Source organism: Ursus americanus, chromosome 24 (assembly GCF_024610735.1).
Source record: "Ursus americanus isolate L20-20 chromosome 24, mUrsAme1.1.p, whole genome shotgun sequence".
Classification (NCBI taxonomy): Eukaryota; Metazoa; Chordata; class Mammalia; order Carnivora; family Ursidae; genus Ursus; species Ursus americanus.
In genome coordinates this window covers 14,121,106-14,147,161 of record NC_142150.1, presented here as the reverse complement: position 1 = coordinate 14,147,161, position 26,056 = coordinate 14,121,106, and the positions used below count along the sequence as shown (strand labels likewise).

The 26,056-nt window shown below is 36.2% G+C and overlaps 1 protein-coding gene across 2 annotated transcripts in view; it reads right to left on the bottom strand.

Annotated features, from left to right (window-relative positions):
* ANO3 (anoctamin 3) overlaps nt 1-26,056 on the bottom strand; it is a 396,077-nt gene that overhangs the window by 126,993 nt on the left and 243,028 nt on the right. For both annotated transcript variants that reach the window (XM_045808600.2, XM_087855357.1), the window contains one exon: nt 3,878-4,036. In XM_045808600.2, coding sequence (XP_045664556.1) covers nt 3,878-4,036 — 159 coding nt within the window. The remainder of the gene's footprint in view (nt 1-3,877; nt 4,037-26,056) is intronic.

The following is a 26,056-nucleotide window of genomic DNA, read 5'->3' as shown; positions in this document are numbered from 1 at the left end:
GATTAAATAACACAATTCCAAATTACGCATAGGGCAAAGATGAAATCTCCAGAGGAAAAAAATATTTTTCTACTATGTGCAAGTGAAAACACAATTTATCAAATTTAAACTATTTAAACTTTAAATATAGTGAACGCTGTGCTTAGGGGTAAACTTACAGCAATGACTGCATGTATTAAAAAAGAAGATAGATTCAAAGTCAATAATCTCAGTTTCTACCTTAAGAAACCAGAAAAAAAAGCAAATTAAATCAAAGTAAGTAGAAGAAAAGAATAAGAACTAGAGCATACTATAACATTATGTCAACAATACTTCAATTAAAAAAAATTAATGCATAAATCAGTAAAATTGAAAACAGAAAAGACAACAGAAAAATTGATGAAACTTTTTGTTCTTTGAATAGATCAATAAATCAATAAGCCTCTAGACAGCCTACTAAGAAAAACAGAGAGAAGACACAAATTACCAGTATCAGAAATGTAGGAGGGGATGTGACTACAGATCCCACGGAAATTAAAAGGTTAATAAAGGAATACTATGGTTAACTCTATGCTCACATATGACAACCTAGATGAAATGCCCCAATTTCTTTAAAGACAAAATCTGCCAAAACTCATACAACAAGTACACAATCTGAATAGGTCTATACCTATTAAAGAAACCGAATCATTAATTAATAACTTTCCAAAACAAAAAGCACCAGGCCCAGATAGGTACAAACATTTAAGAAAGAAATTGTGCCCTTTTCTATAATCTCTTTCGAAGTATGGAAGTAGAGGGGAAACTTCCCAACTCATTCTATGAGGCCAGCATTACACTATTACCAAAAATCATACAAAGGCACTCCAAGGAAAACAGAACAAAACAAAACTGCAGACCAATATCTTTCATGAACATACACGCAAATTTTTTTTTTTAAATATTAGGAAATAGAATCTAACAATGTATATAAAGAATTATACACCACAACTAGCTGGGATCTATCCTAAGTATGCAAGGCTGTTTCAACATTTGAAAATCAACTAATGTGATCCATCACATCAACAGGCTGAGAAGGAAAAATCATATGATCATATTAATAGATGCATAAAAAGCATTTGACAAAATCCAGCACTGATTCATGATAACAACTCTAAGTAAACTAGCAATAAACTTGAACTTCCTCAACTTGATACAGAATAGTTACAAAACAGCTACAGCTAACATACTTAATGGTGAGAAACTAGAAGCTTTCCTACTAAGATTAGGAACAAGACACCTGTTCACCACTCCTTTTCAATATTATACTAGAAGTATTATCAAATACAGTATGGTATAAAAAGAGCAAAAAAGGTACACAGATTGGGGAGGAATAAAGAAAACTCTTTTGTTCTCAGAGGACATAGTCATTATGTAAAAATTTCAAACAAATCAACAACGACAACAACAACAAATCCTGGAACTAATAAACAATTACAGTAGGATTTTTTAAGATAAAAGGTTAATATACAAAAGTAATTGCTTTCTTTCAGCAATGAACAGTGACATTTGAAATTAAAAACACAATACCATTTACATGAGCACCACAAAGATCTAATTACTTAAGGTATAAATCTAGGAAAACATGTACAAGGTCTATATGAGGACAACTACAAAATTCTACTTAATGAGATCAAAGAAGAACCAAATAAATGGAGAGAGATTTCATGTTCATGGATAGGAAGACTCAATACTGTCAAGATGTCAGTTCTTCTCTACTTGATCTACAGATTTAGTGTAATGCCAATCAAAATTTCGATAAGTTATTTTGTGGATACTGACAAAGATTATGGAGAAGAAAAAGACACAGAATAGCCAACACGATTTGAAGGAGAACAAATTTGGAGGAGTGACCCTACCTGACTTCAAGACTTACTGTAAAGCTACAGTAGTGGTATTAGTGAATAAATAGACAAGCAGATAAATGGAACAGAATAGTGAGCCTAGAAATAGACCCACATAAATATCAACTTGACTTATGAAAGTCAACCGATCTTTTGCAAAGGATCAAAGATCAAACAACGGAGCAAAACCAGTTTTTAAACACATGATGCTGGAACAACTGGACATTCACATGTAAAAACTAACTCACTAAATAAGTCTAGACACAGACCTTACACCCTTCATGAAAATTAGCTAAAGATGGATCAAGATCTAAATTAAAATGCAAAACTATATGACACTTAAAAGACAAAATAAGAGACAACTTATGACCGTGGGTATGAGGATGCTTTTTAAAATATAACACCAAGAGTACAGTCCATGAAAAAGAAACTGATAAGCTGGACTTATTTAAAATTAAAAACTTCTGCTCTGTGAAAGACAATGTCAAAAGAAATGAGAAAACAAGCAACAGACTGACAGAAGATATTTGCAAAAGACACATCTGATAAAGAACTGTTATTCCAAAATATATAATGAATTTTTAAAACTCAACAATAAGGAAAGAAACAACTCAAAGGCCTTAGATGACACTTCACTGTTCAAACAAGACATATAGTTGGCAAATAAGCACATGAAAAGATGCTGTACATCATATTCAGGCAAATGCCAATGAAAAAAGTGAGCTGCCTCTATCCACCCACTAGAATGGCCAATATCCAGAAAACTGGCCACAGCAAATGCTGGTGAGGACTTGGAGCGTCAGGAACTCTCATTCATTGCTGGTGGGAAGGCAAAATGGTACAGCCATTTGGGAAGACAGTTTGAAGGTTTCTTACAGAAATGAGCATACTCTTACCATATGATCCAGCAATCCACTCCTTGGTATTTACCCAAAGAAGTTGAAAACACAAAAACCTGCACAAGGATGTTTAAAGCAGCTTTATTCATAACTGTCAAACTTGGAAGGCACCAAGACGTCCTTCAGTAGGTGAATGAATAAACAAACTGTGGTACATCTAGATAATGGAATGGTATTCAGCACTAAAATGAAATTATCTATAAAGCCACGGAAAGACATGGAGGAACCTTAAGTGCATACGACTCAGTGAAAGACGTTAAGCCTGAAAAGGCTACAAATTGTGTGATTTCACTATACAACATTCTGGAAAAGGTAAAACAGTGGAGACAGTAAGAAGCTCAGTGGTTGCCAAGAGCTGAGGGTGGCAAAGATATGCAGAAGCAGAACACACAGGATTTTTAGGGCAGTGAAAATACTTTGCATAATACTGTAGGGTAGATACATTTATTGTACATTTACCCAAATCCACATAATGTAAAACATCAAGAGTGAACACTACTGGACTCTGGATGATAATAATGAGTCAGTGTAGGTTCATCAATTGTAACAAAGGTACCACCCTGGTACAGAGATGTCGATAATGGGACATAATGTGTGGGGGCAGGAGCTATATGGGAAGTCTCTGTACCCTCCTCTCAGTTTTGCTATGATCCTAAAATGGCACTAAAAAAAAAAAAAAAAAAGAAAAGATAAGGCCTGAAAAAAAAAATAAAGGCATTAAAAAAAAAAAAAAAAAAAAAAAAGAAAGGATTGAGAAGGAACGCATTCACAGTTCCAATATTGAAACCCAAACATCAACGGCTTGGTACTCTTTTCTTTCAGCATTTTTCTTTTCGTAGGTTTTGTACTTTATAGAGGTACAATCATTTCTTCTTCAATTTGTAAAATTGTAAAAATAGTTATGCCCTTTGAAAAATATTAACTTACAGAAATGTATAAGTAAAAAAGGAATACACATTTAAGTGGGACAGTACATAAGTATTTCTTTTACATTTGGGAGAAAATAACTATACATTTTATAAAGACATGTGCTATACACTTCCCAGGCTAAAACATAAGAGATTATATCCCTTCTAGCCCATTATATCACATAACTAGTGTTATTAAAGCACCTACCTCCTTTTCCAACATCAGGCCTTCTGCTCTGAGGTTCTTTTCAAATGTGTTTCTTTTGTCATACTGTATATTTGATTTTCTATAAACCAGGATGTAATCAATCCGTTTTTTGCCATCTTTGAATAGAAGACCACTGGATGCTATGTAATTCATGTCATTCTGCAAATAAAGCAATGATTGTTAATAGTGTAGGTTAAACAAGCACACACATTTTGGTTTCAGTCACTTTGGTTTGGATACTGGCAATCCAATAGCAAAAAAAAAAAAAAAGTGTTGTTTTACATTCCAGTTATGAGATATGGAAAGATGATTAAAGAAAGTTTGCAATCTATAATAGGAGACGAGCTAGCAAGTGATGTTCCAGAATTTGAAATTAGGCAGTCTGATACCAGAACTTGGTTCTCTGATGTTGGCATCAAAATGTGTATGGTTTATTCAATAAGGTCCTATAAAAATAATATCGGCTAGCATATGTTGAGTATTTATTCAACATAAGGCTCAGACATAAGTGCCTCACATGTTTGATCTTATTTAATACTTACAACTCCCATTTCAAAAATAAAGGCATGAAGGCTTAACAAAAGTATCGAAGCCAACATAGCTTCCAATATTAAATAATACTCAGAAAAGATGCTATTTTCTAAACCTATGTTCAACAATACTAAACCAAAAACTAATTCCTGAGCTGTTGCTCCAAGAAATACTTGTTCACAGGATATAAAACTGTGAGCCAACTAAAACAGCTTACTTACTAAGACTAATCACTTGCTCATCAGGATTGCTTTTAAGGCCCTTACCTTGCTGCACCCATCCACCAAAGCCATTTTTTTTTTTTATAGACTGGCCAATTTTCCACCAAATTCCTGCCTTGCAAGAATCACCTGGCCTGACAGCTGAGGCACCTGAGTGATCCTCCACATTATCAATGACATCACATAACTCCTCTCCAGGAGACCCTCTGCTCTTGGCCCACTTTCCCCAGTCTACTTTCCTTAGCACTTACTAACGCCTACCGTGTTCTAGAACACTAAACTATTCATTATCTTTTGTTTGCTGTCTGCCTTATCCTAGTAGAATACTGTACCAAAGTAAGGGTTTTTACTGTGTTGTCTCAGAGTATTCCAGACATCTAACCCAGAATCAGATACAGAGTAGGCATCAGTAAATATTTGTGGGAGGAAGAAAGGAAGGCAGGCAATATCCATAGTCCTGTGTAAGGCTGACCTCAAGAGTATAAGGCCAGGAAGAAATCGTGTTATCATTTCTCATCCTCTCCCCTCCAATATTTAAAACAAATAAAATTCTAACAAGTTAAGATAAATAATCACAAAATTACAGCACAACTACAATAGCCATGGTGTGCCCTTTGTTTTATACCTATGGCCCACTCCCTCCAGACATCTCCATACTAATTTAAACAAGGATTGGGCTAAAACAAAATCATATTCAAATTTTCTTCCTCATTTTCCTTCGCCTAAAGTATACCACCACTCCAGTCCATTATTAAGGGTCATCTGAGTCTTATGGTACTAAAAACACATTTAATCCCAGGTGAAGGCAAAAGTCCTTCAGTGAGAAGACCTGGAAGTAAATGATTGTTTGGTAGGAAAAATATAAGAAAATAAGATAGTTTTTAATCAATTTTACATGCTTTTCATATTTTAAGAGCAGTGTGGACTGAAATTGGAACCCTATCAGTTACTGTTACCCATTGTTCTAAGTCTAAGCAAAACATGCTTAACTCTCCCAGAGAAACAGCTGTCTTACTATCAAATAAAATCAACATTTTTTTTAACAATAAGTGACCTTAGGCATTATTCACAGCTTTTGTCTCTCAGTAAACGTGTTCACAATCAAACTATATCAACTAGAATTCTAATGTATTATCTAATTAGTCTATGAATTCTAAATTATTAATGATGAGTTTTACCAGGCAACATGAAAAACAGTTATCAAGATGGTAATAGAGAAGAATGGAGAAATGTGGAAATCTTCTGAACTATGTTTATAAAATGTTGTACAGGGATGCCTGGGTGGCTCAGTAGGTTAAGCATCTGACTCTTCATTTAGGCTCAGGTCATGATCTCAAGATCATGAGATCAAGCCCCGCATTGGGCTCTATGCTCAGGGGGGTATATGCTTGAGAGTCTCTCTCTTCCTCTCCTTCTGCCCCTGCCCCCTGTGCTCTCTCTCTTTCCCCCTCTCTAAAAAATAAAATAAATAAATAAGTCTTTTAAAAAATTGTATAGGTTCTGTATAGTTTTAAGGTTACGAGTATTATATTTTATTTTCATACATATATGGCAACCATTAGCCAAGATGTTAATCAACCATGTTCAAACCTTACAAAACAGAACTAGCAGGAAATTCATTACATATATCATTGTATCTAGACACCAAAAGAAAAACTTCTTTAACTGATACAATAATAGTTGTTCGAACATGAAATCAAGACTCATCTCTTAAATTATCTGGAATAGTGAAATGCTTTTCAATTACAATATAGATGCATTTAATTTAGAAACAATTTTCAAGTTTATTATTCCCGGAAGACAGAATAAAACTAGTTTTGCTCAGAGTAGATGGGATGCTGATTATCCATCAGGTACCTTATCTTTTAACAGTTTTGAAAACAACTTAATTATTTAACACGTTACAAACCACAAAGCTCAGGTACTTCCAGAAAAACTGGCCTTCCTAAAGAATATCTTGACAATATGCATGTTATGGCTCATGTTGAGAAAGTACCCTTTGCAAAGATTTTAGCTCATTTTCAAATAGCAATAGAAGTCTGCCTATTTGCATGAAAACACATTTTAGGGTATTTTTCACATAAAATTATGGCAGTAACTGCTTGTTTGTGAGATGCATATTTTTTTCCAGTATTTGTTCTTTTCAATCTAACAAGCACTTAATTGAACACCTAATGTATGCTAGGTTTTGTGTTAAACTTGAGGGATAAAAAATAAGAGGACACAGAAGTCTATCAGGGATTTTAGCCTACATCTAGAGCAGTAGGCATGTAGATGTTTAGTTACAATGCTGTCTAATATGTGCAGGAATAGAGACCTGAGCTATAGAGTTGAAGAATGTCAGGGTGTATGAGAGGAAGACAGATTAACAGGTGCCAGGAGCCACTAAGGGTCATATTATCTTAGCGAATTTATCACAGTTCTCTGTCAGGCAGATATGAAATGAGGTCAGGTCATTAATCTACAAGTGATTGCTGACTGATTACATGGTAACCATACCTTTAAGTTAGTATAATGCAGTATGACACACTGGTTAAGGTACTGATATCTGTATCAGACAGACTGGGGTTTTAATTAATTGTGTTCTTAGACATGTAACTTAATCTTGCTGCTCAGCTTCAATTCCCACAGCTTTTAAGGGAGGATAACAGTATCATCAACATTATAAGATTATTTTCATGACTAAATGAGATAATGCACACAGAACACTTTCAATGTTGTCTGACCTTTTGAGATTAAAGAAAAGTCTTATTATCACAAAAAAATAAAGTAAAATACATATGCAATATATTAATTTGCGTTGGGATTTGTCTTGTTCTCTAATCATCCAAATGACTCCTTTAACTTTTTTGGAAAATCATTTTCTTCAGGACAAAAACAGATGGAAACATTGGTAAGTAATCCAAAGGATGTCGGTGTGGATATGGAATCAGAGCAACGGAAAGCAGGTATCCTTTACATATACTTGTGAAACACTATTTACAGCAAAATAAACAGTTCAATAACAAACGCATAACTATGAATTATCAGAAGACAAACATGATGATGATGAAAAAGAAAAATCGTACTGCACACTGTATAACTTGTCTTGTTTAATTATAAAGAGGATGCTATTATTTATATCTAATTTACAGATTGGGGGACAAGCACAGCATAAGCAAAGTCACAAGGATAGCCACGTTACAGTAATTTATACAATTAGATTATACACAACTTCTTAAAGTAAAGAGACTCATGAGATTAGGTCATTGTAATTTTGTTAGACTAAATACTTGGAATTGCACTGATAAAGCATCTTGTCGACTTAATTTTTATTGAATTGATTCAATTAATATTTACAAGTTGGGCAAAACTAATTTACTCAAAACTTCAGATCTGTTTCAGTCAGTCAGACAGAGCATATTGTTGGTTATATTTGCCTGGCCTGCTGGCAAGCACCTGCTGGTGTATTTGAGTTAGATAAAGAATTGTCAGTTTTGCTTCGTTAATGGTACACCAAACATTCACTGATGAGGTTGCATTTTAATGCATCAGAATACCATATTTTATGGTAATTATTTTATCTATTGTTGCATAAAAACTTACCACAAATTTAGGACCTTAAAACAATGCAGATATACCACCTTCCATTTCCACGAGTCAGGAGTCCAGGTGCAGCTTAGCTGGGTCCTTTGCTTACGCTGCACAAAGCAGCAACCAAGGAGTCAGGAGAGCTTTACTCTTATCTTAAGGCCTGACTACGGAGAATCCACTTCCAAGATAACTCAGATTCTTGGCAGAATTCATTTCTTTGTGGCTAAGGAAGGAGTGTCTGACTTCCTGCTGGCTGTTAGCTGGAGGCCAGCTGCAGCCCCTAGAAGCTTCCTACAGTTCCTTGACATGTGGGCATTCCCAACATGGCTGAGACTTAAACCAAAAAGAAAAGTCTCCAGAGTGAGTCTGACAGCAAGACAGTTTTATATAATGTAACACGGTAAAAAAAGTGATATCTCATCACCTTTGCTTTCTTCTAGTGTTTGGAAACAAGTCATAGGGAAGAGGATTATGTAAGAGTATGAATACCTGCAGGGAGAGATCATTTAGGCCATCCTAGAGTCTGTCCGTCAAAGTGAGATTTATAAATTAGATCAAAATTAAAGAACTTATTTAAAAGGTTAAAAATTGACTTTAAAAAGAAATCATGAAATACCGTACTAGGGAAAGAAGATTACAGTCTCACTCACCAAACTCCTCCATAGGATAACTGGGGGATAACATATCAGTTTGGAAATTGTCACAACAGAGGATACAAAAAAGGAAAAAAGAAGAAAATAAAAGAATCTGTGTTTACTCATAGTTCTATTCCTTACTTTCGTGGCTGTAGACAATTGGCCTTTCCTCTCTCAATCCCTACCACAAATCAAAGCGTGGGTGCTGTAACAAATAAAGGGCCTTTGTAGCTCTGGCATTTCCACGACGCTTTTCTTTTCCCCAAATATTTCTCCGAGAATCTGTTTCCTAAGACCTCTAAGGATTTTTCAACTAACTCTGGCTAGAGCTGTTTTTGTTTTGTTTTGTTTTGTTTTGTTTTCTGCATGGAATGATACATAAATATCAGGGAGCTGAATTCACTTAAGGTGCTTCAAATCTCTTTTCAGAAAAAAATTATGAATGACAATTGAGATCTGTTTTACTTTGACCTGAGTAGGCACCTCTGACATCATGAAGGAGAAAACAGGAGACAGGGCTTCTCTTATTCCAAAATGAAAAGCAGTCTGATCTAGCTCAATGTTATCAAATTTCGTAAGTCGACTGGAATACAAAGCACATACTTTGGAATGTGGCACTCTTTTTGACCATTGAAATAAAGTCTAAAGGGGAAAATGCAGAGATGTAAAGTCCTAGTAAAAATCTAGCACCATTTCAGAAGTAGGCCATAAAAATAGAAAAATCAGGGTTGTGATTCTAGTAATATGGCAAACAATATAATTTCAAAACCTTGATGTCATACAACATCTAGAAATGATAGATAAAATAAAATATACATCTATTGAAAATCTAGAAGAATTAGCAGGAAAGTATGTATAACTCGTTTCCAGGTAGAAAAAAAATATGTAGAAAATCATAACACATGCTGGCAAGTGTGGCTGCTGTGGGTGAAGATGTAGAAATCAATTAAAAAAAATAACAAGAATAGTGGAAACAAACACTGATAAATTTAAAAATAAAACTTCTAAACAACTAATAAGCTAAAGAAATAAAATTCAGTAAAGCTAGAAAAGAAAGTGAAGATATACTGTCTTTAGTAAATAATGCTGATTCATATGCATTTGATATCCATGTAAAAAAGTCATTCATACTTTATACTATATTCAAACATCAATTCTAGTCCAGAAATAAACCCATACAGTTATGGTTAATTGACTTTCAGCAAGTACCAAGGCAATTCAATGGAGAAAAACGGTCTTTTCAACAAATGGTGCTAGGACAATTGTATATCCTTTTGCAAAAGAGGTTGGATTCCTATCTTAAACCATACACAAAAATTAGCTCAAAATGGACCATAGACCTTACTGTAATGAAGAAAACTATGTAATTATTAGACTAAAACATATGAATAAATGTGTGGGGCCTTGAGTTAAGTAATGATTTCTTAAATACGACACCAACAGATAAATAGGACTATATCAAAATTAAACACTTCTGTGCTCCAAAAAATACTCCATTAAGAAAGTGAAAAGGTGGGGGACATGTGGGTGTCTCAGTCGGTTGAGCAGCCAACTCGTGATTTGGGCTCAGGTCTTGATATCAGGGTCATGAGATGGAGCCCCCTGTGGGGCTCCACGCTCATGTGAGGTGCCACACTCAGCAAGGAGCCTGCTTCTCTCCCTCTCTTCCTCTCTCTCTCTCTACCCCGCCCCTCCCCCACTCATGCACTTGTGCTCTCTCTCCTTCTCTCTCTCTCGCTCTCTTTCAAATAAATAAATAAATCTTAAAAAACAGTGAAAAGACAAAACACAGAATGGGAATAATATTCTTAAAAAATATGTCTGATAAGGGACTTATATTCAAAATATATAAATAACAATAAAAACACAAATAACCCAGATAAAAATGGATAAAGGACCTGGATATAGATTTCTCCAAAGAAGATATACAATGGACAACCGGCATAGTCCCTAATGAAATATTAGGGAAATGCAAATGAAAACCACAGTGAAACACCACTTCTCACCTATTACAATGGTTATAATCAAAACGACAAACATTAAACCAGAAATGGGAACCCTTGCCCATCACTGGTGGGGATGTAAAATAGTGAACAAGCTTTGGAAAACAGTTCAGCAATTATTCATAATGTTAAGCATAGAGTTACCAAATCATCAACTGTACTCCCAGATATATACCCAGGAGAACACATTCACACAAAAACTTGTACATAAATATTCATAGCAGCACTATTCATAATAGTAAAAAAGAAAAAGCAATGCAATGTCTATGTGATAAATACAGAAATAAAAGGTGATAATGTGTAATATCCATATAATGGAATATTATTTGGCATCAAAAATGAATTAAATATTGACACATGCTACAACATAGCTGAACCTTGATAATATACAAAGTAAAGGAAGCTAGTCACAAAAGACCATATATTATATGATTCCATTTGTATGAAATTCTATAATAGAAAAATAAATACAGAATATAGATTAATCATTTCCTAGGGTTGCAGGAGTGAGTGGAATGGGAAGTAACTGCCAATAGGTACAGGGTTTTTTTTGGGTACAGGTTTTCTTCTTTAAAAGAAATATTTAAAAATGGATATTACAGTGACGGTTGCACAAGCCTACGAGTACACTAAAATCATTGAATTGTACAATTTAAATGGGCAATGAATGTATGGTATGTGAATTTTATTTCCATAAAGCTCTAAAAATCAATTACAGATGGATTATTGATTTTAAAATGCACAAGAATATATATATCATCAAAAAGCCAACATAGGAACTCACGGTAGGTGGATATTTCTTAAACAGGACTCAAAAAAAAAAAAAAAGGATGCATATATTTACCTACACAACATGTTAAAGTGTTTGTTCATCACAGCAAGACTGAGTATTGTGAAAATGTCCATTATCTCACATTCACTATAAAGTTGGTCTCATTTAACTGAAGGTCTCAACACGGTTTTGTGTACAGGTATGCACTTAACAAGCTAATCTTTATATTATATGGAAGATCAAAGTGTCTTTGATAGGAAAATCTTGAAAAAGAACTAGGTAAGTTGGCATGTCCTTTAAAATGCTAATATTTGTTACAATTCTATAGTAATTAAGGCAGCAGGGTATTCATGCTGGAATAGACAAGATAAGAAACAAAATAGAGATCCCAGAAAAAGACCTATATATAGAGAACTGAGATGGAATTACAAATCCGTGTACTTTTCCTGGATAGGGAAGATGAGTCATTTAGTGGCACTAAAAAAGTCAGTTATTTTCTTGGAACTATACTGTATACAAAATAGAAAAACATAAAAAAGTTTAAAGACAAATGTGAAAAGCAAAATTTTACAACTTTCAGAATAAACTATGGAATATTTTGATGATTTTAGTAGAACAGTAGTTTTGTTTATGTGTTTGTTTTTGCGTGAAAAAAAGCCCCTTGGCTCGAAATAAGGTAAAGCTATGATTAATAAGTCTACCTTCAAATAAAACATTTGTGCATTAAGAGAGCATAAAGAATGTGATAAGGTAAGCTTTCATTAGAAGATATTTTTCATGACTACAGCCAATAAAGGATTAGTCTCCAGGATATATAAATAACTACTTTAAATCAGTACGAAAAGACAAATAATCCAACAGAAAAGCAGCGATGCTATTAATAAGCGTTTAACAAAAGAAGAAACATTATTGCATTATCTGGAACAGAAGAAGACTGGAAACACATAAAACTTCTCATGGACCAGGAAGTAAATAAATAAACCGTGGTGATACATTAATGCCATTTGTTGTATAGCCACAGGATGGAATCATGTGATGTATCTGCTCAAATATCTCTTAAAGAAAAGCTGTTGAACTTTCGAGAAAGCAGTATAAAATATATTATATATTTCTTCAGAGTTTAAAAACCTGAAAAACGATACTCTGTGTTGTTCAAGAATATATATATCATAGGTGGTAAAAGTACAAAAATATTCATCAGAAAGCTAATCACCAAAATCAGAATGGTTATATTGAGACAAATTGAGAAAAAGGATCAGGGAGTATTACATGGAAGTCTTCAGCTTTGTAATAATTACTTGGAAACAGATATGGCAAGCAATTCAGATCCAGTAAAGTTCAGTGTTGGACAAAGCTTGTTACAGCTAAATATGGTCCAATCATACAGTTTTCAATATGACTGAAATATTCCTAATAATAACAATTCAAAAGATCAGCATTGCTGTTGGCCTTTGCAATCAACAATCTGGGATTATATATTTGCTTAGTGGTTAAAGTCTTACTTATAACTTAAGCCTCAGTTTCCTCACCTGTGTAAAGGGGACAATAATAACCTTGCATGACTATTTTAAGAAGTAAATGCATGAAACACTCTGTGACACTTAAAATGGTACACACTATAGTTATTATAATCAAAGATCTTTAAACAATAAAACTCCAATTTTAATCATGGTCACTAAACTGCATACCCCCTTAAGTCAACTACACTTTTGCCTACATTATCATTTTTTAAAAAATGAAATATGGTAAAATAAGTTTATCAGAGGTATGAAACTGAATGTATTTGATCATTAGTGGTTCAGAAGGAATTCCATGAGGTCTGTTAAAAAGAAAACCACAGGTCCAAGATGGCATCACTTAGGTTAAGGCCCCAAGTCAGTAAATGAAGACTTATTACTGAATGTAATTGCTGTTTTACAACCCCCCTCTCCCCAGGAATTAACCTTTAACCAGTCAACATGGGAATTTCCTGGTCAGCACTAGGCAATTTACTAATGGACCACTTTCATTCCCCTTAGAAGGGTGACCTTCCCTAGAACAATGGATTCTTTGCTAATAATTTCCTTTTTTCTGCTCCTTCTCTAAAACCTTTAAAAACCTTTCCTTTTCTGTAGCCCTCTGAAGCTGCCCTCTACTTGCTGGAGGGGATGCTACCCGGTTCATAAACAGATTAATAAAGCCATTTAAGAGCTTCAGCATGTACTTGGTTGAATTTTTGTTATATAACAGGTCTCAGGGCATCAGGAACAACGATCACCTCAGAGCTCATATGCTGAAGAGACGCGCGCACTGTCAAGTCTCACATCAGCCACCTACGACAACTGAACGCGTAAACTCTACTTCGACAGCCTGAATTTATTCTGCACTTCTGGCAGTAATCAGTTGGAAATTTAAAAAAACAGAAGCAAAAACCACTTAAGAATCTACTGAAAGTCAGAGAATGAAGATTTTTAGATTAGAAGATCAAATTTTAAATGCAAAATAAAAGCAATTGCCATTTTATTGTAAAAGAGTTTGAGGAAATTAACTTTGTAGAGTTTGGAAAAAGGATCAGTAACATCAGTGAATTTCTTGCTATCATGAATTTCATATACTCCCTTACAGAGCTCTTTTTTTAAAAAGTTCTTTTTAAATTTATTATTATTTTTTCAGTAACCTCTACACCCAACTTGGGGCTCGAACTCAAAGTGAGTTCGACTAAGTGAGCCAGGCACGCAGCCCCCTGCCCCTTACAGAGCTCTTAAAACAAAAATAAGGGTGTTCATAATAATGGGGCACTTGATGATTTTCAACATGTGTTTAGGAAAGGAATTAAAAGATTGGTAATCTCACAAGCCCAATGGAAATATTCTTTAAAAATGCTGAACTATTTCTAGTTATTGGGATCAAGCCTTCCCATGAAAACAAGCAAACATTATGCAAAGCAGAACCTTAAAAAGTATCATAGAATTCACAAGATAGTGAGGAATTGCTAGGTCAAGTTCAGAACAGAGTACAGAAATGGAGAGGTAAGCTGACAGCTGAGCCCGTAGGTCACTTCTACCCTCAAGGGCATTTGCAGATCCTGCAAATGTAGGCTTTTGTATTAGCACTTTTCTGTGTGTGGTTGCCAGGGGTACAAAGGTGAATAAGCCAATCAGCCTTGTCTGTCCAAGATATTTTTAGGATACGTCAGTAGTAAATGTACCTAAAATAGTAAGATATTCCCTACTTTTGGCTCTTGATTCATAACAGATGAAAAGTATAACAAATGCCTAAAAAGAATGCGAAGCTCCACACAGAAAGTCCAATTATAACAGGGCAGGTTGAATTCACTTGCAGTTTTGCAAATGCAAAATAAAAATGTCAAGTCAAAATATAGAACAGGGTAAAAAATACCTCTGAACCACAGGAGTGGCCCAGAACATTACCGTGGTCAAAGGCCACTGTTCCACTTGAATATTTAACTTGAAATGGCAGACCTACTGATCAGGGTATCAAATTTTTTTGGCACTGAATAAATGGTTAGTATCATCATTAGTGTCCTTGACCATATGCGGAAATTAGGAAAACTCATACAATGCTCGAAAGCAAACTATTCTAAGTTATTCAGTGTTTATCATTAATTACATTTGCTAAGAAGGCAGAGGATAAAATCTCCCATAACCTTCACACCAAGGTGGATTTGATCTGATGAGAAGTGTACTGGCTCCTGCAGAAGAGATGAGACTTGCGTTCCTTACACTTGCAGAAAATTGTTTTTCATGACCCAGCAGTCCACTGTTTCTCTTTCCTTCTCCTTAAAAGCTCTATCAATAAGACAAAAATCTCTTGAGACCCAGCATGCAGAAAACAGATTATCAAACAACTAATTTTGCTGACATCATAAAGCAGATGACCTTTTCACATTGGCTACAAATAATCTACTGAGCAAAAATAAATCAGGTCATGTTGGAAACTTCGGAAAGTTGGCATTGAAAATATAACATAGAATATTAATGCCTTTTTTGCCATAAGCTTAGTTCTTTCCAGTTCCTGAGTTACTCCTGGTGGATATTTGTAAAGAGATAGAAAGATGAACTCTTTGAGATCTCCATGAGTGTCATTTAAGATCATGGTCCTGGCTATTTGTACTTGTACAGGCTTCTCCAGTGTTGGTAGGTTAGTTTCCTAAGCTCTAGAAGGGCAGGTCAAGACAAAACTGGTGGATTCTAACCCTTCTTTGGTAATAGGCAGTATCCCGAGAAAAATACACATACTGACATATTTGTACAACCCTGCATATAATTTCAGAGAGTTCACAGACACCCTGGGCTCATGTGTGAGCACCCTTAGAACTCTCTGGACACCAGGCTAAGAACTTCTAGATCAGGTGATCTCAACATCCTCCCAGTTCTAGGAACACCTGCTTCTGTCCACTAAGCTGCCTTGGTAGGCCTTGACAGAACTTAAACCAAAGCCTCCCAGCACATTGGAAACCCCATAGCTAAACTAACAGGGCAGTCATTTGAATTTATTTTAAAAATGGACATTAATGAAGGTGTACAACATTTCCTTTTCCCCTACTAATCTTTCCTTTCCACAGACTATGAAAAACTAATGCACAATAATGGCCCGTGTTTGAAACTGAGGTCAGTGAAGACATTCATATTCCTTTAATTTTGTGAAGACAGTGTGATTTGTGGTTGGAGCACCAGAGATAAAGCCCCATTTCTGCTTCTTATCTCATGTCACTGTGCCCAAAAACTTAATTAAGGTTGCAGCATCTGTATTTATAAAATGGTAATAATAAGGGCTATTTATTTCTGTGGAAACTGTGAAGATGGTGGCTCAAGTGTGTACAATAACTAGCAAGAGTACCAGACTTCCTAGGTTCTCGATGAATGATGACAGTCATCTGAGACGTGATTAGACAAGATAAAATATGGCATTGTTTCTCAAACTTTAATCCTATATCTTGATTTTTGGCCATAGCCACAGACCACTTATTTAATATGTTTTCTTTAGATTGCACTCTTTCTTAAAAAAAATAGACTTCACCGAAATAATATTAACCTAAAAAATAACAAGCTTAGTGTGCTGGTTATGTGCTGTTTTCTTTCAAACACATATTAAAATAAACTTATATCTATTAAAAATGTTTAAGTCATTTGGTGCAGTTTAAAAACTATTTTGAAAGCCGTGCTTTGGCAAACAGGTAGCTATAACAAGCTGCTAATGCTTTGCTTAAATTAGACCTAATTGGGGTGTACTGTTTTCGTTGGCAAACAGCAAGACTCGAGACAATGTGGTTGGAGTTTTGATGGTGGAAAGGGGAGAAGGAAATGCCCTGAGGAGGCCAAGGGGCGGCGCCTTGCTTATCTGACATTCAGCCCGGGATTTCTAGTCCCCAAGGGCTGAGAGCACGGAGCAGGAAGTCAGGAGGCCAGGACAGAGATCCATGAATTTTAAAATCTGATTTTAAAAACTGGTCTCAAGTCCAGAGCTGGGCTAACTTGTGTCCTTCCTACCGTGTAAAAGCTGCATCTCTATTCAACGGCTGCAGTGTTCCAAAACTGGCAAAAAGTAATAGCTCATCACTTAAAAAGTAGAAGTAAGAACATAATACAGGAATGGTCAGGACATTAGTTTGGAAGGCAGAAAAATTGGCTATCTGCTGCTGATTTACTGATGCAAATCTTTTATAACACACCCGTTTAGAAGCTAAACACAGGACTGTAATTCCCTAAAGGATTTGGAAAGCCATTAAATCACAGCTTATCTTTTACCTAATATTGCCCCTGGAACTGCCCACAGCAGTCCTTTTTCAGCATGTTCCTATAGAGACAATAAACGCATATATTTATAAGCAAGGATGGAAACAAATGACATGTCATGAAAGTCAGATTATTTAAACGCAAGAGGTGTGACTTTCATGAACCTAGAAAGCACATGCACACACTCGCGCAAACGCGCGCGCGCGCACACACACACGTCTACTCTACTTAGCAACTACTTTGAGCCACATGCTATAGAAACAAAGGGGCATCTACCATGCAACAAATCTCTTTTTAGCTCCAACTTGATCCCAGACACGTGTTCAAGTGACTGGGTAGAGAGGTGATTAGAAGAATTAAATGAGTATTAAAGTCCTATATATTCCAGTTTGAACAAAAGAAGTTTATTAATCACCTATAATGTGATGTAAATTGTGCCTTTTTCTTTACCTTAGCTGTTTCTTTCCATCACATGGGAGGCAGACAGATCTGGATTTGAATTCCGACTCTGCTTCTTAACTAGCTACGTGGACTTGGATTTTACTAACCTTTGTGTTCACTGATTTCGTCATTCATAAATATTCCCTACAATATAGAATTAGGTGCTCTCTAACAAATACAAATTTAGTGTTCTATCCTGGTTACTATTTTAGGCATGTGTGAAAACCAGTGAACAAGACAGACACACCCTACAGTCCAACCACATGGATCAGTGAGTGGGTTTATGGGAGAGTGGTCAGTGGGACGTTAATACAGTGAACTGACTGCTGTAGTTACTAAACGATGAAACTCTGAAGGCATCAGGACGAGGAATGCATGTGCATAAAAACAAGTAGTTTCATAAAACAAGTGGCAGGTATTAAATGACCAAGTGGCTATCTGGCAAAATGATAAGCATTTTCAATTACGCTTTTAGGAAGATATAACTAAGTGCTGTTGCAGAAGTTCAACGCAGGAAGTTATGGTGCCAGTTGGGGATAACCAAAGGTATAGCCTTACTGAACAGACAGCTTCTCCTAATCACGTAACATATTACAAGTACAACTGATTGTACAAGTACAAAGAAAAAGTTTAATAAAAAACCTAATTAAACTATATAAATGAAGAGAAAAAAATCCAGATCACATGGTGTCAAAACCATTTAGACAAAAGCATCTATGAACACTCACACTAGAAGCGACATAGAAGAGTTGAGGCAGAGCTGGAGGTACGTACACCCCACTCATTAATGAGATGCCAAGGCTTAGCCCCATTCTAATGCCTCAGGGAGAACCCAATTTTATCAAACACCATCTTAATTCTAGATTTCCAAGCTACTCCTATGCCATGGCCCATAATCAACATATATTTGCTCATCCATACTGGAATGAGAAATAGCAAACAGAGGAGCCCTTGTTCTTTTAATGACTGATTTAAAGATGACATTGATTGGCTTTAGAATTTACAAGCAATCGTTTAAAAAGATATTAAGCTGTACTTAGAAAAAAATTAAATTTCCTTAGTGTAACTTACCACTTAGTAGATAATGTATAGGTCGTTAAAGACTTTGGCTTTGAATGTTTATATTTTTGCTTGTTTTTAAGAAAACTTCAGAAAATTATAAATTTTAGAGCAGGGCTGCTCTATGTCTAGTGCCGTTCGGTAGGAGGGGGAAGTGGAAATGGAGGTGGGGGCTACATATGAAAGGTAGGTCAAGATTCACCTGCTTTCCACCTGGGTGTGGAAAGGACATGGGTGAACTACATCAAAAAGCAGAATTTCTTCTGGTTTCCATAACCAAAAAAGTGAAGGAAAAACAAGGACAGTCATGTGTCTTATTGTCTGGGACTTCTCAGGGACTCCTGGTAATGACGCCCTGTGGTGCTCTGGCTCTACTCTCTGAATGACCCATCTTTACATTGAGATCTTTCCTTTCTCAGAGCCAGCGTACACCTGCACACAGGAGCCAGTTTTGGAATATTCGGGAATTTTGAGAACTAGCATGCTAGTATCTTACATAGACAAGGTGGGAATCAGCAGATGCTTTTTTTTTTTTTTTTGAACTCGTTTACCACCATGGCTTATTTATCTTAATGTATGAAGACACAGAAGCGTCTTTTGTTGTTTCCAACTGTTTATGTGGTGCTTAGTCTACTATCTGCTCTAGGGTGACTGCATACGAGCTAGATAAATCAGATAGGAGAATTAGCAAATACATGCAATAATTCATTTCAAAATCTATGTATGACCCTTAAAATCATAACCACGCAGGCTCTCAAAAATCTCCAATTGGGTAGTGTCTCCATTTTACCATTCCCATAATTCCGTTATGATAAGGAGGAGATGCACAGGAATAAATTATATGTTTGAGGGAAGGCAGAATAAAACATGACTTTTATAACAGTCTCTGGGAACTCAGTCCACTTCAAGGCAGGACATCTCCCAGCTGGGAGCTCACAGCACATGAGTTTAAACAGGATAAATAATCTGCTTTCTGAGTGGAGTTTCGATGAGCTATAGGTTTGAAGTTGCTTTTCAGCTTCCTGCTATTCAAAACCACCATGGTGTAGGAATAAAGAATGCAAAGGTGTTCGGGCTAAAAGATTATTGTGACTCATACTCGTTTCTTGGAGACTTTGGAAGCCCAACAACTGTACATCTCCAAAGAGTCCTTGCAATTGCTGAATCAAAGGGTAGCCCAATTTTTAACTTTTTAAGGGACCTCCACACTGTTTTCCAGAGTGGCTGTACCAACTTGCATTCCCACCAACAATGTAGGAGGGATCCCCTTTCTCCACATCCTCTCCCAACAATTGTTGTTTCTTGCCTTGTCAATTTTTGCCATTCTAACTGGCTTAAGGTGGTATCTCAGTGTGGTTTTGATTTGAATTTCCCTGATGGCTAATGATTTTGAACATTTTTCATGTGTCTGTTAGCCATTTGAATGGGATAGGCTGGTGATGGGTAGTAAGGAGGGCACATATTGCATGGTTCACTGGGTGTTATACTCAACTAATGAATCATCGAACTTTACATAAAAAACCAGGGATGTACTGTATGGTGACTAACATAATATAATAAAAAAATATTATTAAAAAAAAAGAGTCCTTGCAAATCGGGCTGGGGTCTGCAGGGCAGTGGCAACTACATTAAGTAATGGTGAACAAGGAGCACACAGCATTAGAGGTGATTCGTAATAACACTGTTCAACAAATGTTAGCGAAGGCAACTTTTTCCACTAAAAGCCTCCCCTCTTGTCTGCCTCTTTTGACCCAGTACCACTTCAAGACCCTGTCAAACAAAGATGATAGATTCCAAGGTCCAGGTTCCACAAGAGTAGTAGTTTCTCTAATCTCTGTCCTGCCCCAGGATCTCTTTCTTTTTACAGATGGCTGCCTTAAATCCATTAATAACAAACACTTCAGTCCAATGTCAAAAGTGCCAGTCGTATCTGCTAAACTCTTAAGATTCAGGTCAGGATCAGAAATTCCTTGAAGGCAGACTCCTGCGTTTCTCCTTATTACCAGAGGAAGAACTGCTTACCTGTGGGCTAAAATGAGAATTTACACGTATAAACACATAAACATTTTGAAATGTTTAGCATTTGAAATGCTTTGTCAAGCATTTGCAGTTTTTGAAAATATTGCTTTCCAATGCAGAGGTAACAAACATAAAGGAAAGCATAGGTATAGCAAATCGCAGCCCAAAGACTTCGATTTAGGAATCCTAAAAGCATTCTCTTCTAACCATTTATTCCCCTTGCCTTTTTAAAAAATAAACTTCCTAAAAAGTATTGGCTTTACTGATATACACATTTTTAATTTAAAAAGACAATGTTAAATATATTTCAGACAATACAATGGAACACACACAAATGGAACCCAATTAAATGTGTACATGTATTTTCCTTATGTACAGCTATGAAAACATCTGAAGTCAGATAATTTCTGAGTAGGATGTCTTCTTAGATACATCTATAAAACAGCTGTATTTAACTTGTTTCTAAGTGAGAAAATGAAAGCTAAAAGAGCAGATTTATAAGTATTTACAAAATCAATCCCAAGTGACAAGCAAAATCCCTAGAAGCTCCCAGGATCCAAGAGGCGCTCCTTAGCAGGAGGAGAGAATTAAACACATTTTAATCCTTTAAATATATTTCTTAGGTTGTGTTTGCCTTCTAAAAGTTTCTCAGAGCAACCACAGATTCCTGTTGTCTTTACGGGACTTCTCCCTCTTCGCCTTCTCTATTTCACGTACCCCACTATCTCAGGTGCTTTATTTTGTTCTCTACCTTCCATTTCCATCAAATACTTGAAGATAAATCTTATCCACAAGGCCCCATCTAGACATTCTCAAGGCCCTTCCAAGGCTCATAACCATTTGTTTGGTGGTACAGGGAAAAACTAGCCTTCCAGGATTCAACATTCTAGGTCTGTTTTCTTAGGTTGTACACATACAACATATAGCATTTACGAACTTCCCTCATCCTCTTCTTTACTTCTCTCCCCACCTCCTCACAAAATCCCATTCGTGGAGAGTGTTAGTAAAGAAAGCATAACTTGTCACCTATAGTGTAGAGGAAAATGAGATGTTTCACAGTACAACATACTTCATTAGACAAATCTCTTCTCCAAGATCATTTTTTCTTAGCTTTTCTTTTCTTTTTTTCTCCTACAGTCTTAAAACTTCTAAACACCTGTCTCCTCCTTCTGGATTTTTCCTTTCCCTAACCCCAATCTCCCTCTCATTCTTAACCTGGAATCAGACCACCAAAGGGATAAGGCCAGCCTTGTCACTCATTACAACTGTGTGTCCTTGAACGGGTTATTTAATGTCTCAAATCTTCAATTTCCCTATCTAGAATAATGTGAATACTTTTTTTCTTATTGAGCAATTACTATGTGCCAACACAGTTCTAACTTTTTAAATGAATGTTCATTCATTCTTCACAAATACCCTAAAAGGTAGGTTGCTGCTACCATTCTACCACTTTATCTTCGAGAGAGGAAGTCTGAGGTGCAGTGAATTTAACAATTTTTCCAGTGCAGTTTCTAAGAGGCAGCACCAAGATCCAAACTCATGTGTCCTAAGTCCAGGAGCCAAGTCCTTAACTATTCTTATACTGAAAGGCATATATCTGTAAAACATGCTAAGAATCATATCTATTTCACAGATATTTATTATATAAAGCCCTATGTACTCTTTCTTGCATAATATTTGTCAATTACTTCTATAATTTCTATAATTATTTTCTTATCTTTTACTTACTACTCCTCTCAGGCATATGAAAGACCAACATCCTGATATCATCAACAAAAGATCCTCGAATGCCACATTTGCCCTTCAGAATCAAACAGCGGTCTATTCCATAAACTGAGAGGTCCATTAAGTAGTAACATAGCCCCAAGTTGCTTTAATGATATCTGAGTCCACCCAGCAGGTGCCCAGTTGACTGACTCCAATCCAGCAGTGTGTGTAAGGGCAGTGTAAGACAGCAGGATGTCACAAAGGTTTGAATTCAAGGGTGTGAGGCACTAGACGCTCCTGAATAAGATGTGTCACATGAATCCATACTGCCCCCATATGCGCAGTCTTTCCATAGCCCATTTCTCCCCACACAATGTGCTGTAGCCAGGTATGTCTCTTGCCTTGGCTGCTGCACACGCATGATCTAGTCCAGACGCCAAACTTCGGCTCATGCTGCTCTTCCAATGGTTCCAATCCTCTCTCTGCTCTTAACAATGGCTCTTCTCAGCTCTCTTTTTTTTTCCTGACTCTGCCTTTGTTTTTCCAATAATATGTTTGATCAGTACAAAATAGAGAAGCAAGTATTGCTAGAGATAACAGCTCAAGGATAATTGCTAGTACAAGTTGAGTGTTCCATTTCTCATTCTTTCCTCTTTCTCCCCCCAAATATAGATGTAACTATGTGTGTGTGCACATATATTTATATGATATATAAAATGCAATATATAACACAGGCACACACATGTAATTTTACACATATTGTTAAAAAATTTGTTCTTATTCAACAGGATATTATAAATATCTCTGTCAATCAGGACTTTTTCAGTCAAATGACAGAAATCCAGCACAAGTCAGACAACTATAACTTCCTCTAACCACAAAAAGCTTTTTCTGCTCACACTGGAAAAATTATTCAGCTCTCTACCTCTAAAAAGTCCAGGAGTAGAGCTAGTGAGCTCCAAAAACAGTTAGTTTTGGAGATTCAAATGCAGCTGTCAAAATTCTCACTCTCTCTACTATTACATATTTTCTCTATCTCCATCTCTTAATTGTTTTTGTTTGCTTTTTGTTTGTTTTTCTGTCTCATCTCTTCCCTTTAAAAATAACTTCCTTCCTCTAGTTGGGGAGGGAGTATCATTCTTTATAGTTCTTGGAGAACATCCCAGAAAGGAATTCAGCTTGAGGATCTTGTCCTTATATATCCCTCTAGTTATAATCAAGAATATGGAGAATTCTGACTGGCAATCTTAGGGTAAGGAAAAAGGGTCAGTTCCACCTGAACCACAAAGGAAGTGATGTTTGGGTAAAGAACAGGAAAAGTCCATTGGACATCTTTACATCAATACATACAATTTTATCTTATTTCATTTGAGTTAGGCCAAAAACAAAGGCTGTTCCAGGTAAGAGTGGTGGGTTATTTTCATCTTGCTTTAGTGCAAAGAATACACATGAAATTAAGGGTCCACGATACTTGGGTTCCCTAAAATTTTCTTAGGTCTTTAGGCCGCACTGTCCATGGCTTTGTGGTCTCAGCAGCTTGTGTGGACTAGATCTGCTGGGTCAGGGACTCCCAGAACCAAGGGTGGGAAATACCTCAATTTTATATTCCCATGTTTTATTTATTGTTGTGCTATTGGCCCATTGGAGGACGAGTGGTTCAGGCTGGCTGTGTTCTATTGCACTGTTAAACAGCCGAGCAGTGTTAAATAGCTGAACACTATTCAGTTTTATGGTTAGATCATTATTTATTTACATTCGACTGAAGGATATTTTGGCTTGTTTTGCTAAATTATCCTTTGCTATGATTCATAATGATGTAATGAATATCCTTGTTCTTGTATCTCTGTTAATATCTCTAAGTGTTTTATTAATACAAATTCCTAGAAGTAATATTACTCAGAAATTTTTATCTGAATACAAGCTTGATTTCCTCTTCTCCATAAACTTTATCTTTTTTTCTTTTTTAAGATTTTTATTTATTTATTTGACAGAGAGAGACAGCCAGCGAAGAGAGGGAACACAAGCAGGGGGAGTGGGAGAGGAAGAAGCAGGCTCTTAGCAGAGGAGCCTGATGTGGGGCTCGATCCCAGAACGCCGGGATCACACCCTGAGCCGAAGGCAGACGCTTAACGACTGCGCCACCCAGGCGCCCCTCCATAAACTTTATCTTAACTCTTGAAAGCCACTAATAACTTTATTCCACCTAAAGTCCTAATATTCTCTTTCACGCTCACTCATTTGACAAGTTTATCGTGAGCTCCCATTATGAGTCAGGCTCTGTGCAAGGTGTAATGTAATCACAAAGAAAAATAAGCCATGATCCTCATCCTTCAAGAGGAAGTAATTTAGTCAGGTAGACAAATGGCAGGAACAAATAATTACAGTTTGTTGTGATTTGTGCTATAAGAGGGGTGAGTAAAAGTGCCATGAGAGCAAAGATAAAGGGACTATCCAGACAAAGAGAACACATCTTCATTCAGAAGGGATATGTTCTCTTCAACAAATGTTGCTGGAACAACTAAACAACCAAATCCAAAAAGAAAAAAAGAAAAAAAGAAGAAGAAAAAAGAAAAAGAAGCCAGACATAGACTTACACTCTTCACAAAAATAATTTGAAATGGATCATAGGCCTAAAAATAGCACATGAAACTGTAAAACTCCTAGAAGGTAAGACAGGAAAAACCTTAGATGACCTTGAATATGGTGATACCTTTTCAGATATAACACCAAAGACACGATCCATGAAAGAAATAATTCAGAGGCAGAACTTCATTAAATTTCTGCTCTGGGAAATACAGTATCGAGAAGGAAAAGACAAGCCACAGACTGGGAGAAAGTATTCTCAATGACATCTGATAAAGGACTTACACAAAATAAACAAAGAACTCTTAAAACTCAACAATAAAAAATCCTGATTAAAAAAAGGTATGTGATCGCTTAACAGACACCTCACCGAGGAAGATGTAAAAATGACAACTACACATATGAAAAGACGCTCTGCATCCTATGTCATCAGGGAAATGAACATTAAAACAACACTGAGTCACCACTACACATCTTATTAGAATGGCCAAAATCCGAAACACTGAAAACAGCAAATGCTGGCGAAGGATATGGAGCAACAGGAGCTCCCACTCACTGTTAGTGGGCGTGCAAAATAGTACAGCCACTTTGGAAGGCAGTTTGGGGGTTTCATACAAAATTAAACATACTCTTACTGTGTGATCCAGAAATTGCACTCCTTGGTATTTACCCAAAGGAGCTGAAAACCTATGTCCACACAAAAACCTGCTATGAATGTTGACAGCTGCTTTAGTCATAATTGTCAAAACGGAGAAGCAACCAAGATGTCCTTCAGTAGTTGAATGGATAACTGAACTCTGGTACATCTGCACAATGAAATATTATCCAGCACTAAAAGCAACTGAGTGATAGAGCTGCAAAAAGACACAGAGGATCCTTAAATGGGTATTACTAAGTGAA